This window comes from Varanus komodoensis, unplaced genomic scaffold, assembly GCF_004798865.1.
Source record: "Varanus komodoensis strain SLA01 unplaced genomic scaffold, ASM479886v1 scaffold17, whole genome shotgun sequence".
Taxonomy (NCBI): Eukaryota; Metazoa; Chordata; class Lepidosauria; order Squamata; family Varanidae; genus Varanus; species Varanus komodoensis.
In genome coordinates, this window is record NW_025335505.1 from 7,272,700 (window position 1) to 7,289,730 (window position 17,031).

Consider the following 17,031-nt stretch of genomic DNA (forward strand, 5'->3'; position numbering starts at 1 on the left):
CCCTAAGAGAGTAGAAGCGCTGCAGTGCAGACCCCCGACTGAGCCATCTTACCTTGTTGTGATACACAACATTCAGCCTGGATGTTGAGTAGAAACTGTTGAAACTGGTGGTGGCACAGGGCTTTGGAGCGAATATAATTAATAGCCTTCATCACCGGTTTCATAACATGATCATATTTCAGATGTTTGGCACAGAGAACTTGTTGGTGAATAATACAGTGGAGTTTTATAGCTTTGCCTCCTTCTTCGCTGACTTTGTTACAGACTAGGGTTGATAATCCACTTTGCTGGTGCGCCATCCGTAATAATCCCAGTGACTTTATTCCACAGTAGTTTCATGTCATCTACGGCGGAACAAACAGAAACAAATAAATCTGTTCCTCTTGTTTGGTCCTTAAGGCTCTGGAGGTCAAGTAGCTCTTCACTCACGTTCATGTCATTGTCCACTCCTCTCAAAAAAATCAATAACTGAGCGGTGTCAGATGCATCCGTGCTTTCGTTGCTGGCTAACGAAAAAAAGTCAAACTCCACTCCTTTTGCCTCTGTCTCTTAATATCAGATGAAACGTCTTAAATTCTCCATACCACAGTGTTACGAGCCAGGCAAACATTGGCAAACTCTTGCTTCTTCTCAGGACAAATTTTCTCCACCATTTTCATCACGCAGTCTTTAATAAATTCACCCTCAGTAAAAGGTTTGCAGTGCTTGGCAATCAGCGTTGCCACCTTGTAGCTCGCCTTCATGGCATTTTCATTTGACTCACGGGCTCTTGTGAAAAAGTGCTGCTGTGTTGTTAAAACCGCTTCCAGTTCCTTCAATTTTTCGCCGCGTTCGTTCCCAGTTAGCTTGTTGTAGTTAGCATGTTTCGTCTGGTAGTGCCTCTTGATATTGAATTCCTTGAAAACAGCCACAGTCTCTTGGTAAATTAGGCAGACACAGTTGTTTCATATTTCAGTGAAAAAATACTCCGATTTCCACTTGTCCTGGAAGCGGCGGCCCTCGCTGTCAACTTTCCTTTTTGTAGTTACAGTCGCCATTTTAGAAATGGGCACAGAAGCCTTATGTCACAAGGGTCACGTGGCGAGAGTGCTAAGGTCTACTGCCATCCTCTGGTGAAATATAACCACCAGCCTTGAAGGAGAAGGAGGCAGCAGGGGACAGCTGCGGGAACCACTGTGCAATGAAGGGAAAAATGCTGGCCAGCAGAGATGAGTGACAGGCTGAGCCGGCGGGGAGAAGAGGCTGCGGGCTGCTTGAAATTTGAAAACGGGACGCAATTGGACCCCGGGCTGGACTTTGGACGTGCCTGTGTTAGATGGATGCCGGATCTTGTTTTCCAGCCGACTAGAGCAACTTGAAAAGCTCCAACAAGCCTTTTCTCTCTGTAAATTTCTAATTTTTCCACCCTGTTTCACCACTGCAATGATACAGCTTGAACTAGGGCTCCCCAAAAAGTTGAGCTTTGATTTGGAAGACCGTAATTAATTTTAAATGTTGATATTAAATGCTGAAGAACATCCACCTTTCATTACATCGGCAGTACAACAGCATTGCTGGTTGAAGTGGATGTGGTAGAAACGAAAATAAGCAAGCTGGGCTTATGGAAAAAGGAAAATCTAAATTTACAAAAGCAGAAGCTACTTATAGAAAAATTGCTTAAGGAAGACTGGGACTCCCTTCAAGAAACCAATAGGCATAAATGTTCCCCTCTACATCTGGGATGTACCCCACCATATTTGATCTGCCTCTTTAACATATTGGCAGTTCCCAAGCTGAGACAATCTTATATGGTAGCGCATAGTAACACACTTCCAGCTGTCCACATGAGGGGCCAATTTCTTAAAATAACCCTGAATGAACACTATTGTAACTGCCCCTTGTCAGAGCTTGATACACCTTTTCACATTTCATTGCCCAAAACATGAACAGGTAAGGTTTTTTAAAAAAGAAATACCTGTTGAAATATTCAACCCTTCCTAATGTTGCAAGGCTCAAACTTTCTGAGCAGTTTTTGTAAAAACTGTATTTTAGATGTGGCAAATTTTTGTAATAATGTGATTTTAAATTCTTAAATTATGGTGTATGTATGGCCTATGGGCTATTAAAACAAATGAACTTGCACTTGATTTATTTTCTATTTGTCATTTCCACAAGAAAGATCTTCCTCAAACATGGGGGCAAGAGGATCCTTTTTAGATACTCTCAAAATATAAAGGCTATTCTTGTACAAACATCCCCGGACATATTTCACTGAAACACAGCAGGCTTAATTTGCAGAGTAATCACAACCATCCCTACAAATTTAAATTCAGTTCTGCCAATCTGTCATATTTATTGTTGCTTTTATTCTATTGCTCTAATAGTATTGGCTACTGTTTTATTCTTTTATATCCCAATTGTACTTTTTATAAACAACCTTCATAATTTTATACTGAAGAATATGGAAACCTGAGGAATAAATAAAACAAAGTATGTCCCTAGCAAATATCATTTCATGCAACGGTTAGGGATCACAGGGAGCTTCCCCAAGAAAACTCCTCCTTATAAATAAAAAAGGGTGAAAGTTAGGGCAGCAGTGCCTAACAGATTATATAATATTTTCAGGGCAAAACCCTGTTACGATGTCCATAAGCCCTTATACTCAGAGTCACAATCATCCTTCGCAGAGTAGGATGAACAGACGATGCAAACTCCACCTGTCCTATTTTGCTAAATAGGTTTTTTTACCTGTTATCTGGGCAGATGGAATCATAGAAACAGAGCAAGTCAGAAGGTGTCTCCTGGGCCATCTAGTCTGACCCCTGGCTTCAGCCAGCTCCGCTCATGACATGCCCACCATGTGCATGTCTAGCCTATCTTTGAACACCCTCACCAATGGGGCCTCAACCACCTCCAATGGAAGCCCATTCCATACCCTCGGGGTCCTGTCCGAGGCTTCACAGTAATTCATACCTCAACCTCTCCAGATTGCTGGAACATCTTCAATGCTCCTTCTCTGAGAATGCTTTCCTGATCTTGGAGTGCAGCCGGTGGCCCTTCTGTATCAGCTGAGAGCTCTGATTCCCAGCTCAAGGTTGGAGCAGTATCTCCTACCTTAGATCTTGGAATATGAACTATCTTGTGATTCCTCGGATATTGTCAAGGAGCCATTAGATTGCTTTCTCTGTGCTGCTTGCCTCACAAAGTAGCAAGCTGCCGGGCTGGCTAAATATAAGAATGCAGCTAATTGATTAGTTCACATGTATGGAACCACACAGGCTGTCATTTGTTAAAATACTAACTAGGCATAAAGGCAACTGGGCAAGAAGGGCTGTTGAACTGTTTCGGTTCATCCTTTGCAAATTACTTTCTTTCAATGGATTTATGCAGCCAATAACCCCAGTGGACTTGTGCCCAGAGTTACCTGCCATTTTCCATCCCAGGTTGCATTTAAAAATCTATATATATTTTTTTAAATATTTTTGCCACCAAACCAGTTAAAAAGTCTGGCACTATAAATTTCATCGTTTTCCTCTAATTTGTTAGCAAGAAGGCTCAAAATAACTGGAGGAAATGCACAATACACAAATATAAGATGCAGAACCTTCCTGCAGAAAATGTCAGGCATGGATTGCAAAGTGTGTATCAAGTGGATTAAAACTGGGCTGTCCCTTTTAAGATTTTGCTATGGATTTTGTTATTTTAGTTTATCTGTTGCAATTTTTACCCACATTTTTCCTCATCTATTGTACTATCATACAATATCAGGTACTACGTAGCACTTTGTCATACATCAACTGAGGTAAAATTTTTGAGACAATTCCCTTTATCCCCCTCCAACCAAAGCACAGATTGACTCAACTCTTCCTAACTCTATTATTACACAAGTAGGCAGCAGAGGGGGGAAAAAGCGGGATTTCATGTAAGCCTTATTATTTCCTCTGTTAAACAATACAATTAACAGGAAGTTTTTCTATTTTTAGAATGTTACATATTCTGAAATAAAACACTTTATTGTTCCACAAATGCAAGCTAGGAAAGAAAAGGACAATTCTTCAAGAAGAATAGTAAAATAAATTATTTTTCAAGCCTTATGAATAAAACTTTGTAGCTAAAAATGGAAAAAGACATATCCTTAAAAAAACAACAGTTAAAATAGAACACGATCCAAATGAGCAGAATTCATTCTTCCATCCGTTCGTTTACTTGAAACTAGGCTAGGTCTCCATGGGCTATGATCAAAGTTATTAATTGTACACCATTGCTTTCATAGACTCCACTTATTTCCTTATGTCTTCCGTCTCCTCCAGTTCTCTCTCCTGATGCTCTCTTTCCCACCTCATTTCTTTAAGCTCTTGTCTGTACTTCCGTTCAATGAACCGTTTCTGATGGGCCATCTGAGGAAAGTTATCTGAGACAAGAATAAATGTTTCATATGTTAAATAAAAGCCAACTGGTGGTGCAAAGAAATGCTCCTGGTGTTATTATTTTATTACACAATATAAGAAACATGTCATTTCATTATTTATTACATTTATTTACTTTTATTACAATGTACATCCAAAGGTACATTGGGTTATCCCACTTTATCCTCACAGCAGTCCTGTCAGGGTGAGAATGTGTCATTTGTACAAGGCTTCTCAATGAAATTCATGGCTGAAGAGGGAGGCAAACAGAAATCTTCCCCATCACTCACTATGCCAGAGTACTGAAGCCTTCCCTTCAAAGTTGCAGAAGGATTTCAATCTCACTTCCTATGTGATGTGATGCTTTCCAATTTCAATATATCTTGCAACCTCATTCTAAGAGGTGCTACAACAATTTTTTAAAAATGTTTTTCTCAGTCAGCCCAAATTGAGTGGAAAAGTGCTTGAGCTTACACCAGGTATATGAAGAGATGGGACATGTTTATCTCAAGACACAGCATGCACAATTAGAAAGCTCAGATTCAAAATGCCAACTCTATGCTGAAGGAGAAGGGTTGGGGTGCGGCACAGAAATGCCAAGGTTAATGTGCAAGCTTTGTCAGACAGCTGCAGAGAACCAAACTGCCTTGGGTTTGGAGGAGACCTTGTAGAACAGGGAGAATCTGAAAAGGGGTATTAATATTATTACATTGCATTTATATTTTTCCTGATGTGAATTCATTAACTCAGTGAGCCATTTGAGGTTACAATTAAGTAACCTGTGGCGTTTCTGCCATCTGGTCTGCAAGCAGGGCAAACCTCCATGAGGGTGGAGTCAAACCTTTTTTTGGGGGGGGGGCTCTTTGGTATGGAGTCAACTCTTCCACAGACTGGAGGGGAAATGACTCTGATGGATGCTGAGAACAATCTTCCAATGAAACACCCTGATTCACAAAAACCTCCCCAGATCAAAACACAAGACAGTACTTTCAATGCCTTCCAGGAAGATCTTCTGGGAAAGGGAGAGACACATGCATGGCAGTCCAGGGCTGGGCCACCAGTTGCCCAACAATGCAGGTGGATATGGAGGTACAAATATTTCAGGTTGGAGGGCAAGACACTGATGTCCTGAACTGCTTACAGTTCACTTGTGCCTATTTATGACAAATGAAAATGCAAGCCAAAGAGTATCACTGACGGTTGGAAGATGAAGCAAGACTAAATAAAACATCTGAAAAAAACACAAAAACCAAACTGCCAGTAGCAAGCAGGTCTAACCAAAAGAACTGGGCCCAAATCGACTGAGTTTATTTATCTTCTACTCCACTGAACTGACCTGTGAAAGCTGTAACTAATGTTTCCCAATGACAGCAAAAGGACATGAGTAAAGTCAGTTACATGGGAGCCATTTATCTCAACCTTGTTGTTTTTAACCTTGTTAGAAGGCATCCTTCTATTTCTAAGGTCAAGGCACACCTTATGGGAGTTGCCATCACTGATTTGACACTCATTAAATACCATATAATGAAGATATCCACAGAGAGAACTGACTCATTTAGGAAAGTTATTTTAAATTTATGTTGGTTTTTTCTTTCAGGAAACCTCAGGTTAGTGCAACAGATGCAACAAATTTGCCAGTGCTTGAATGTTTGGGACACTGTTGGAAGAGTCTAAAAACACCACCACAGCAACCAACTCTAGTCATTATTTATGGCTGAACACCTGGTCCCTACAAGCTCCTCTTTCCATATAGTTTGGCTTAGTAAAAACAAAAGAAAACAACAAAGCAAGACAAGCCGTTGTTCAAGAGTTGTACAAATCCACAGGTGCATCTCCAGTTAGTTACTGCTCCTGGCTCCTCCAATTCTACTTTTGGAAAGTGAAATGGCCTCGCAGTGACTATGGACAAAAGGAATAGAAGTGCCGTGGTATGGCCAGTAACGTCCATGCAAACACATCTCTTGACTCCTGCCAGGCTCCTGGCACTTCCTGATTTTCATTTTATGTTTTTAACTAGAAGGCTGGCATGTTGCAAAGCGAGCAAAAGCCTTCCTGCAACATTTCTATTTGGGTTTAAAAGAGTGTTTTTGCAGCTCAGAGCCCAAAGCACTTCTCTTGATAACCTCACCAGTTTGCCTTGAGAAGACGGTGTTTTGTGACTGGCCATGTCGATCATTTTGTGAAATGGTTCAGGATCCCGACGCACCCATACAGCTAACCACCCGATTCCTGTCAGGTAAGCTGCCCTGGACTTAAAAAGGATCAACTGATTTCTATCAAGCTTTGGTATTGTTTTTTGTTTGGGTGGTTTTTTTAAAAGAAGCACTAACTTGGGCCTGGCGATGTATGTTAGCATTTGAAATAGTATGTGAAGTACCTGTTCAGTAATTTTTGAGCCCTTGCCATGTGACATTTCAGGGGCAGGGGAGGAAATATTATGGAAGATCGGTAATGTATCCCATAATAATGAACTATGCTGGGAAAGTCTCGCTAGTCTGACAAGCTATCATTTTTCATCAAGGACGAGAAGGGCTCCATCTGGAGCTAATCAAGATAATCTTCCCCATTACCACCATAATGGGCATCAGAGGGCGGGTGGAGGAGCTGTGAAGCTCTTAAAAACCAATGAATGCAATCTAGAAGCCAATGACAGTTCATAGAAGCTCAGCAGAAGTGGAACAAAATAAGGAAAAGAAACGTATCATCAATGGTGGTGATGCCAGGTGGAAGGTCACCAATGAAAGCATTGCCTGTATTGGACTTGGTGCCAGAAGACAAATTGCTATTTGAGATTGACTAGCTAGTGCTGATGCTGAAACAGCTGGTGTCCTTGGGAAAAAATGAGGCTTCATGGCAATGCGTAGGAAGCACAGCTGATGCAAGTGGTTTAAGAGGAAACTTGAGCAAAGAGCTCAAACACTTCTGAACTGTAGGCCATCTCTATAAGTAAACAACCTCACCAAAACTCTGCATGGTTCTTTGTGGGGCAGAAACGGTGACTGAAAAGACAGAGGCCCTGCTGAGAAGCCCTGTGCAATCTGCCCGGAGTCTCACTTCAAAGTGTTGAAGATGTTTCCAGCAAGTCAGAGAGCCCTTCTCAACCTGGTGCCCTCTAGATGTTTTGGCCTACAATTACCATTAGCCAGAACCAGCATGGCCAACAATCAGGGTGATGGGAGCTGTAGTCCTATCCTTCTGGAGAGCTCAGCATTAGTGAAGGCTGAAGCTTCCATCACACAAGCAAAAGCCCTTCTGTGGAAAGCGTCACCTGTCACAGCCAGTCCCGTCTGTTGTGTTCAGGGGCATATTCCCTTTACTGAGGCTGACATTGAATCAACTCTCCCCCACTGTGCTTCCTGCAGCATCACTTCCAACCCTGGCCAATCCTCCAATGCACTGCTGACATACACAACTGATTTAAGAACATCTTGAAAACCCTGCACATGAGAATGTTACTCTTATTTCCTCCATGGAACTTAGATAAATTTTGAGAAGCTCTGACTTTGCTCTGAGAGTGCAGGCAGAGGAAGGAGTTAAGGATGATGCCCCAGAGCAGGGCTTTGGTATCAGAACTCCATATCCATACAAGAAAGGAAATAACCGACTTGAGAACAAGCAAAACGCAGGGCACCTCTCAAGAGCACACATTTTAAATGCATGTGTTTTCAAAAAGCATAGCAGGAAATTATTCCTTTAAAGACAGGGCCTGAGGATTACTGGTTGTTCGGCTGATGTAAGCAGATGAGCTCAACTCGGATAGATAAAGTAAGGCAACCTCTGCCAGAGACGTCAATGAGACAGAGAATTATCTGGGGTTGCAACACAAAGATTTAAGTTCTTGTTTGGCAGCAGCTTGTGGGTTTTGCAATCAATCCTGCAAGGTGAGCACTTTGGCCCCCATCTAACAGAGCACTGACTTCATTTTAATCACCATGCCTCCATCATGAATGTCAGTGGAATGACTCATGTGCCTGAATTTAAGCACTGGCTTAAGTGCTTCGCTGGACCAAGGCCAGAGAGCCTGGTGCTTCACTTGACTGAGTCCTCGACACCTGGTCTGAAATATTGCAAATGCTTCCGAGGAATTACGCTTGACTTTTTGTTTTTTGAAAGGGAGAATGCTAGAAAGGAAGGTAACACAGACTGTAAGTTTTAGCTGAACCTGTAAGGTGCAGTACATGGCAACCCTTCCCAACCAGGAGTCCACCAGATGCACCATACTACAACTCCCATCATGCTCTGCCAGCATGGTCAACAACCATGCTGACTCTTGGTTTGATGCTGTAGTCCAACACAACTGGGGAACACCAGTTTGAGGATCAAAGCCATGCTTGCTCATCATCATCCCATCCCCAGGCGTGCCCACTCCTGTCCTGGGCCTGCCCGACTGGTACACGGCAAAGCTGCTCCACCTTTTTCAGCCCAAATGCCAAATTCCATTTGGAAGGTCTCCGGAAGGCCTCATTCCAGTGGGGAGCAAGATCAGAGGCAAAACCAGGCAAGACAAAAAGCCCAAAATAATCTAGCTTAACACTTTCATTGGCAGTAATTAATATGGTTATGATTATTACATTGCACTTATATCCCATCTTTTTCCTCTTGTGAGCACGCCAGATGCCTTACATAGTCCTCTTCCACTCCATTTTATCCTCACAACAACAACCCTGTGAGGTAGGTTAGCCTGAAAGGCTATGATCGCCCAAAGTCACCCAGTGAGCTTCATGGCTGAGTGGAAACTAGAACCTGGATCTCTCAGATTCCCACGTCCAACCACACGTCAACCATTCAGAATGAGGGAAAAGGCGGCACAGAACCCCGTGAAACTACCTATTGGTGGGTGACTGAGGTAAGGGGATGTGTAACGCTCTGGGGAGCTTTGGAGCACAGAACGGGAATGCAGAAGCCTTGAATATGGCCCTTGGCTCTGCCCTCTGGAATAAGCCTACACTTGTAAAGCTCAGATGACTTCTACACTCCAATTTTGTGCTGCCTGCAATGTTCTACCCAGACCTAAATGTTTTAGGCCAACCCCTATGCAGATCTGGCATCCAGTATCTGCCTGTGCCTGCGTGTCAGGATGCCCACCCTGCAGTGACACATGATGCCCTCACCAGGTGCAGTTTTCCAATATCTGTACTTATTCCAGAGAGAAAGCAAACCCCTTTTCAAGCTCTGTTAAAACACAGCTCACATAGAGCATTATATGCATTTAGAAATAGTATATCATTAAATGATACTGTTTGCAAATAATAGATGACATTTCCCCGTATCTTCTTGTCCATTTTGCCCACATGACGAAGTAAAGCAGCCTTCCCCAATCTGATGTCCATCAAACGTTAACTTGCTTTATTATAATTTTAATCCATCCAACAACAAACTAGTGGATTATTAAAAGAATAAATGCATTAAAATAGTTTTGCACTGGCCATTCTGGAGCACACCAGGCTGAGGAAGGCAGATTCAAATCCCTGCCCGGAGTCTTGAGATTCATAGAAAAACTAGAGACGACTGTGCCCTTTTCAGTCTGAGATTTGGTTATAAAGGAGTGGCACCTGGTTTTGGTGCCTATCAATTCCATTGTTCATTTCCCACGACACCACTTAGCACCACTTGTTTTGTCGAGGAAAATCTTGTCGTTGTGAACTAACAATACAGTGATTGAACCATCTAGTAGGCTACTTAAAAGCAAATATTGATTAAAGAAGAGTTCTAAGCCAACATGTGTAGAAATACAAGCATATGTTGTAAACTAAATATGTTACGCAAAGCTACTTTACAATTTATTTGCTAGATTTATATCCCACTTTTTTTTCTTACAAAGAACTAAGAGCAACTTACCACATTCTCTTCCCGCTGCTCTCAATCTTATCCCCATAACAACTTGAGAGTTAGATTGGCCCAAAGTCACCCAGCTGGCTCCATGACTGAGCAGGGAGCAGAGCCCAGATCGCCTGAGTCCCAGTCCTGTGCTCTCAGCCACTCACCACACTGACGCTGGACAACTTTGTGACAGTATAAGCAGAACCTTCTGACATATTCCACACCACCAGACTAGGGAAACCCAGAAGTTGAATATGTGCAGGTATTTTGGTTCATTTCTCTTCTGCCTACAGTAGGGATACACATGAGTCTGAGGTCTGCTGATGACCCTAAAGAATTCAGAAGTGGATTGTTGTTTGAGCAGGACCATGTATCTAAATGATTCAGGGACCAAGACCAATGCTGCAATGCCGAACATGCTTAATTACTACGGGGAGGGGGAAGGGGGACCTATTCATTATAATGGGACTTGTTTCCAAGTAAATGTACAACGGGTAATGGTACATACATCTAAGACCAAGCTGCTCTAGAGATTACTGAATTTTTGCTTTAAAATTATCCAAGAGCAATAAGAATGGGAATGAGAGGAAGCTGGTGACCATCTGCCCCTTGCATTCGTATTTTGCACTCCCTCTCTGTCATACACGATGCCTGAACCTGCCTCTGCCCATCACATGAAATAATCTGAAACAGTTTCCAAGAAATCATCTTACATTTTTCCAGTGCATCCATTGCTGCACACATCTCCGCTTGCTGAATGCTGTTAAAAAGGGGGGAAAAGCAAAGAAAAAGTAATCATGGTAAATGTATTTATGGGGTAAATGACAGCTTCCCAGAAGCAACTACTCTGATTGCTCTGTTGAGACCAATTCTTCAAATAATCATTAGGTGGTTGTTCCCATAAAAACCTTTGCACACAAACAGCCATCCTCCAACAGGATTGTTTTAAAATTTAAATCAATACTATTAAGCTACCCCCCATCATAATTCTTTCGTGAGTAATTTTAATGAAAAGATTAACACACAACCCCCCACCCTCATTTTTGCATTGCTAGAAAATGGATGGCAACATTACAGCACACTTTCCTCTCTAATATTTTATTAGGCATTATTTATCTTATTCTTAAAATCAGTGTGGGCACAGGGATGATCAATGATGAGTGGGAAACTCTTTACATATTATTATACAGTTGGCACTTTCAGTGTACAGAATCCTTTACAGTGCTTTGATCATTTATCTTCACAAACATATGAAGGAGATTTTCCATTGTTATTTTTCCATTAAATGAAAAGTCAAACTGGCAAAAACGAATTTCTCCAAAGGTTGTTTAGAAATACCATGACTGAACTAGAATTTGAATCCAGATCCTGCACATCCAAAGCTCTAAACACAGAATTAGGGAGGGTGTGAATGAGTTCATCCAACAGAACCCAGAGTATGGGCTGTCATTGACTCATGGCTTGTGTGAATTCAGCTGTGCTAGCAACCCATGGTTCATTAACCATGAATAATGTGGAATCATAATCAAGGAACAAACCATGGGTTCTCTCTGTGGGTTGTTTTTAGTTACCCATCCATGGTTTGCTAACATGGCCGGGTTCATGCAACCACCGATGGATCAACGGCAATCCATACTCAACCCATACTCTGGGTTGTCATGTTGTGCGCACAGAGTCCATGATTTCTTACAACTTCTTTCAGCAGGCTACAGATGTAAGCTGGAGGGAGGAGGAATGGGGGTCTCTAAAACATCCTTACAGCATCCTTACAAATAATTATTCTTATACTTTAGCGATGAAGAAGGGTTGATAAACAGATAAAGTGGTATAAAACTGATATATGTTTGTAGCATGGGTAGGTAGATTCATGTAACAGTGAAGACAGTTGCTACATAAATGACATCATGTGCCTTCAGTTCACATTAGACTGGGTTCCAGAAGGCACTAACACAAATTATTCTGCTGCCGATGTATTCAAGAGCATTACAGAAGCTGCTTCTCCATGGTCTGGTCTCATGCTCCTACCATCATGCTCTGGTATGGGCCAGAAGAGTAGCCACCAGTATAGTCATGGCTCAGGTTGTGGGGCCCTTATGATGCCCCACCTGGAATGTCATTGCACATTGACCAGGCACAGTTGTGTAGAGCAGAGGCTAAAGCAGCAGCAAGGCAGCAAACAGGAAGGGTCCCGAAGAATCTCAGAGGCGACACAGCTCCACAGCATGAAAGACATAAACTGCAAAATGCAACTGGGAAATGACAACATGTAAGGAGCTACAGTGCCTGGGCCAGGGGTTGGCAACCTGCGGCTCTGGAGCCACACGTGGCTCTTGAACCCCTCTGCTGCGGCTCCGTCACTCAAAACACGCGCTGGCACAGCCGCTGATCTGCTCTAAGCTCCACTCAGGAATGGAGCGTTAACTAACGGCTAGCTAATTAAGTAAATCAGCTAGTTAAGTAAATCGCTACATTCCTCTGCTAAACAAGCTTCCTGAAGGCTCTCATGTTACAGGAAACGCTGCTGAAAGGATTCTCTTTGTCCCAATGTAATCTCCTTCATCTGAATGTTAAAGGCTGTGCTTGGGACCTGTCACAATTCACAGGCTTGACTGTTTATCTGCTAATCAGTCACTAAACACACCTATATCTCTGGCACTGCCACTGAGCTGTGGATCCGAACCAATTTCCTGAGCTCCCCCACCCCATAGGCCAACCATGGATAAATCTAAGAAAAGAAATGTTTCTGAAGAAAACCAAACATTTAACAATATGCGGGTAGATTCATTTGCTTTTACTGCTGACGAACTTATGGGGTTTGCTGTTTAATGCATGCAGCTCTTTAGCACTGACTTTGACTCTTCAGGAAGCTGTTCTCCTATTCAAAATATATGAAAAGAGTCCTACTAGTTTATAATGTAAGGTTAAAAATAACAGTTTTTAGTGACTGAACAAGAGCTGCAGCTAAATCGTAATGAAGATATACATAGCATTAAGGTAAAAACGATATATGCAGTGTTATTTCCACTTTAGATGCCAAAAGGGTTTTGCGGCTCCCGGTGTTTTCTTTCCTGTGGGAAACAGGTCCAAATGGCTCTTTGAGTGCTAAAGGTTGCCGACCCCTGGCCTGGGCAAATGAAAAGCATGTTGCCTGCCACCAGCGGCTCAAGGAAGGTGCTAGACAGAGCTCTCTAGGGAGTACATTCTGCAATTGAGGAGGAATGGGCCCTACTGGAAAAGGCTGCTCAAATCTCAGTATGTGGGTTCAGTCAGAGCTGATAATCTTGGGGCCCAAGCAGACCTGCTATCTTCCCAGTCTTGCACTTGCTGCTGCTGCTATGTGCCATCAAGTTGTTTCTGACTTATGAATGCATACTTTCCAAAATGTCCTGCCCATGACACCTCTGCTCAGCTCAGTTCAAGGCTGTGGTTTCCTTTATGGAGTCCATCCATCTTAGCTCATTTCTTGGGCTTAAGAACCTCAGAACTACACTGAGAATCAACATGCCATTCCTTGGCTTCCTGGATCCCAGGAGAGGCATGAGGGGTAAGCAGTAGGACATTCACTCAGCATTCACTTTCTTGTGGAGCGCCATCTAATATGCCAAGGATCATCCTGCAACTCCAAGCCACTCTGGTAAAATATATACATTTATATATATTTTTTTTAAAAAAGTCACCATACCTTGGTCCTTTGCCGCATCCTATTCTTTCACCTTTGAAATAAACAGCTACAGTGTACGTTCTGGCATGAGAAGGTCCGACGGTTTGCAGAGTCCTAAATCACAAGAGGTACACACACTTCTGCAATTGGAGTTATTCAGACCTCTTAACATAAACAGTGCCATGCTTACAAAGATTATTGCAGGACTGCAGATGGACAGAGCTTTATAGATTATTTTACAAAATGCTGCCAACATGTCACTGGTATAAAAGTGATGTATTCATCTATTCTTAGAGTAGAATTGTCTGCATTTACACTTTTTGCCAAACCGGGATCATCAGGACAGAAATATAAGGGGCTATGAAAAATGCTGTCACTCTAAATGGCAAAGACTGCAAATTGCTCCATCACTAACAGAAAGTTACCGGATCTGTCACTAAGTAGGCAGCTTTTCCATTTGATGAAGAGTTTGATATAAATCTGCAACCATTTTAAGATAAGATACAATTTCTTAGACAAACAATAAATTTGTTTCTCTTTCCCATCGATCCCTCCTATCTGCCTTCACCATTGCCCTGGGAATTACTTTTAGAATTAGTATCAGCATCAGCAACAAGGTATATTTTAGAAGTTCTACATGGATGAAGATACTCCCTAACCTAGAAGTAAATTCCACTGAACTCAACTGTGCCTTATTTCTGTGTCAATGCAGATAGGAGAGCTCTGTTCAAGTTTAATGGAGAAAGTGCATGTGTATACGCAATTCAAGCCAAGCAAAGAGCCTAACCAGAATTACATACTTTTCTATGCTAAATAATTTGCATGTAAGGAGCATATTCCTGTGCAACACAGTAGGGATTTTGTATTCATTTATGCAAGTTCCAAGTTTTCTTCCACCCAAAGACAGCTTAGGACAAGGAGATGCTAGTGAAGATGCAGGTGTGAGAACTATTTGGATAAGAAGAGAGTAATTCTCAGGATCTGGGGTCAGCAAGAGCCTGGAATGGTTTAACCTTTGCCCTCATGATGCCCTTGAGCACTCCTGTCTATTTCTTTAAATAGGTGAACAGGTGCCACCCCCATCTAGGGGAACAGGAAAATGTCACTACTTGGGGATCCTGCTGGAAGGCCAAACCTCCCTTGCGCCCCAGCTCTGATATCCCAGAGCAAACTGATTGGAATCCTGCTGGAATGGTGGATCTGTTGTTTTGTGTCTCTGAACATTGGCACCCTTTAAAGGTTCCTGAAGTATAGAAACCTTTCCTCCCTACACACTGGAGCAACAAATACAGGCAAGTACACCCCAGTGCCTGTCCTGTGCACAACCATTTCGCTAGATACAAAGGAAATTCTCCATTTCATTCCTGGTTGAATTCAAGCATGGCAGAAATGGAGAGGTAGTGTGGAAGGGCACGTGTGCACTGCTGTCCTTTTCTACCTCTACCCCTGCCTGATCTTCCACTGTGCAGACAGCTTAACTCTGCCCTCCCTCCCCCACTTTCTCTTCCAGCTCTAGAATGCCTACTTGCAGCATTCTACACCTTGGGGTCTTTCAGCCCAAGGGCCAAATTCTATCCTGCTGGCATGGCTGGGGGCCATATTCCACTGATGCACATGGCTGAAGGCAAAGGAACAGGACAAAAATTTTTAAAAATGGCTGTATATTTTAGCTTAAACCTCTGTAGCAGCCTTCCTCAACCTGGTGGCCTTCAGAGGCATTTAGACTGCAACTCCCAGAATCCTCATCCAACAGGGTCATTGCCTGGGAATTCTGGGTATTGTAGTCCAAACATATCTGGAAGGCACAAGGTTAGGAAAGGCTGCTCTACAGTCTTAGGAGAGGCATTTCAAAGTATTAGAACAATGGGCAGAAATGCACAGAAGCTGGGAAGCTACTCAATATGAGGTGATTTTGGGGAAGGGAATGTGGAAACCCAGAAGGAATAGATTTGGTCTCTGGGCCTCAAGCTGTACACACCTTTTCAGCAAGCACAATATTTCTTGCATGAACAACTATCTTCACCACCAATGCCAAAAGACTTGGAGGAACTGCTCACTGCACATACTGGAAATATTGGCAGTACTTCAGCAGAAATCTGCAACCCCTCAACATGTAATGAATGAACGGAGGCAGTGACAATACCATGTATGTGAGCAAACTGAACTTTACCTGTAGGGATAAAACTATCAATGCTTTCCTCTATTTAAAGCTGTCACACCTTGCATATGCAGCAAGCTCATGCCTACTTTTGCTTTGGTTTAAAGAGAACTCCAGATCCAAAAGAGAAAGCATGGCTCTGTTTGTGAAGCACAAACTCATTTCTCCCTTAAACAAATGCTTGATCCAAGTCATACGGAAAGAAGAGACAAAAAATAAATGCCAAGTGTAGAGCTGATAGTAAGAGGTTGGCTCCCAAAACAATAATTAGTCTATGCAAGGAAGAAAAGACAGAGTATTTACTTATACAGAGGAATGTCAGGCTCCTTCCCTTCCGTTCGGAGAGTTAAACAGCATTGCTGGAGCTGAGATTTTGGATCGTTCCAGTCCTGGTTTAAAATGAATTCCTAAGATGACAGATAACAACATGCTTAAACTGGAGAAAGTGATACAGGGTACTACTTCTGCACTAAAATAGAAACCTTGATATGAGACATTGCTTTGATATGAGAAGAAATAATGCTTAGGAACCCACACTGTAACAGACCCACAACCTCGCCCAACTTGTTGCTGTCCAGATGTGCTAGACTGCAACATGCTGGCTGAAAATGATAGGAGTTGCATTCCAGGGCAGCTGGAGTGCACCAGGATAGGAAAGGTTGTGCTTCTGTTACATTTCCTTCGGGTTCCTAAGCGGTACTGCATACATGATCAGCTGAACCCCTTGCAGAGTGCATCCTCCATGCCAAACACAGGTTGGCCATTAAGTAATGGCTGAAATGACTCGCCTTCAGTCGTGGAAAAAAGCAGACGTTCATGAAGGTGTGGACATATTCCAGATCCTTATCTATATACAGAGCAGCAATAAAAGCTGGGGAAAAGAAACAACAATCAGCAAACATAGCTACTGGGTTGAAAGCAAAGATTAAACAACTTGAAAGAACCTATGCTTGCTTTCTTTATTTATTTTATTATTATTATTATTATTATTATTATTATTATTATTA

General features: G+C 42.4%; 1 protein-coding gene across 2 annotated transcripts in view; it reads right to left on the minus strand.

Moving 5' to 3' along the window:
* Positions 1 to 1,945: 1,945 nt before the first annotated feature.
* DROSHA (drosha ribonuclease III) overlaps positions 1,946 to 17,031 on the minus strand; it is a 103,124-nt gene continuing 88,038 nt past the window's right edge. For both annotated transcript variants that reach the window (XM_044426454.1, XM_044426453.1), the window contains 5 exons: positions 16,813 to 16,895; positions 16,328 to 16,431; positions 13,888 to 13,980; positions 10,919 to 10,965; positions 1,946 to 4,390 (listed from right to left, as the gene is read on the minus strand). In XM_044426454.1, the coding sequence (XP_044282389.1) occupies positions 4,260 to 4,390; positions 10,919 to 10,965; positions 13,888 to 13,980; positions 16,328 to 16,431; positions 16,813 to 16,895 (458 nt within the window). In that variant the 3' untranslated portion in view covers positions 1,946 to 4,259. The remainder of the gene's footprint in view (positions 4,391 to 10,918; positions 10,966 to 13,887; positions 13,981 to 16,327; positions 16,432 to 16,812; positions 16,896 to 17,031) is intronic.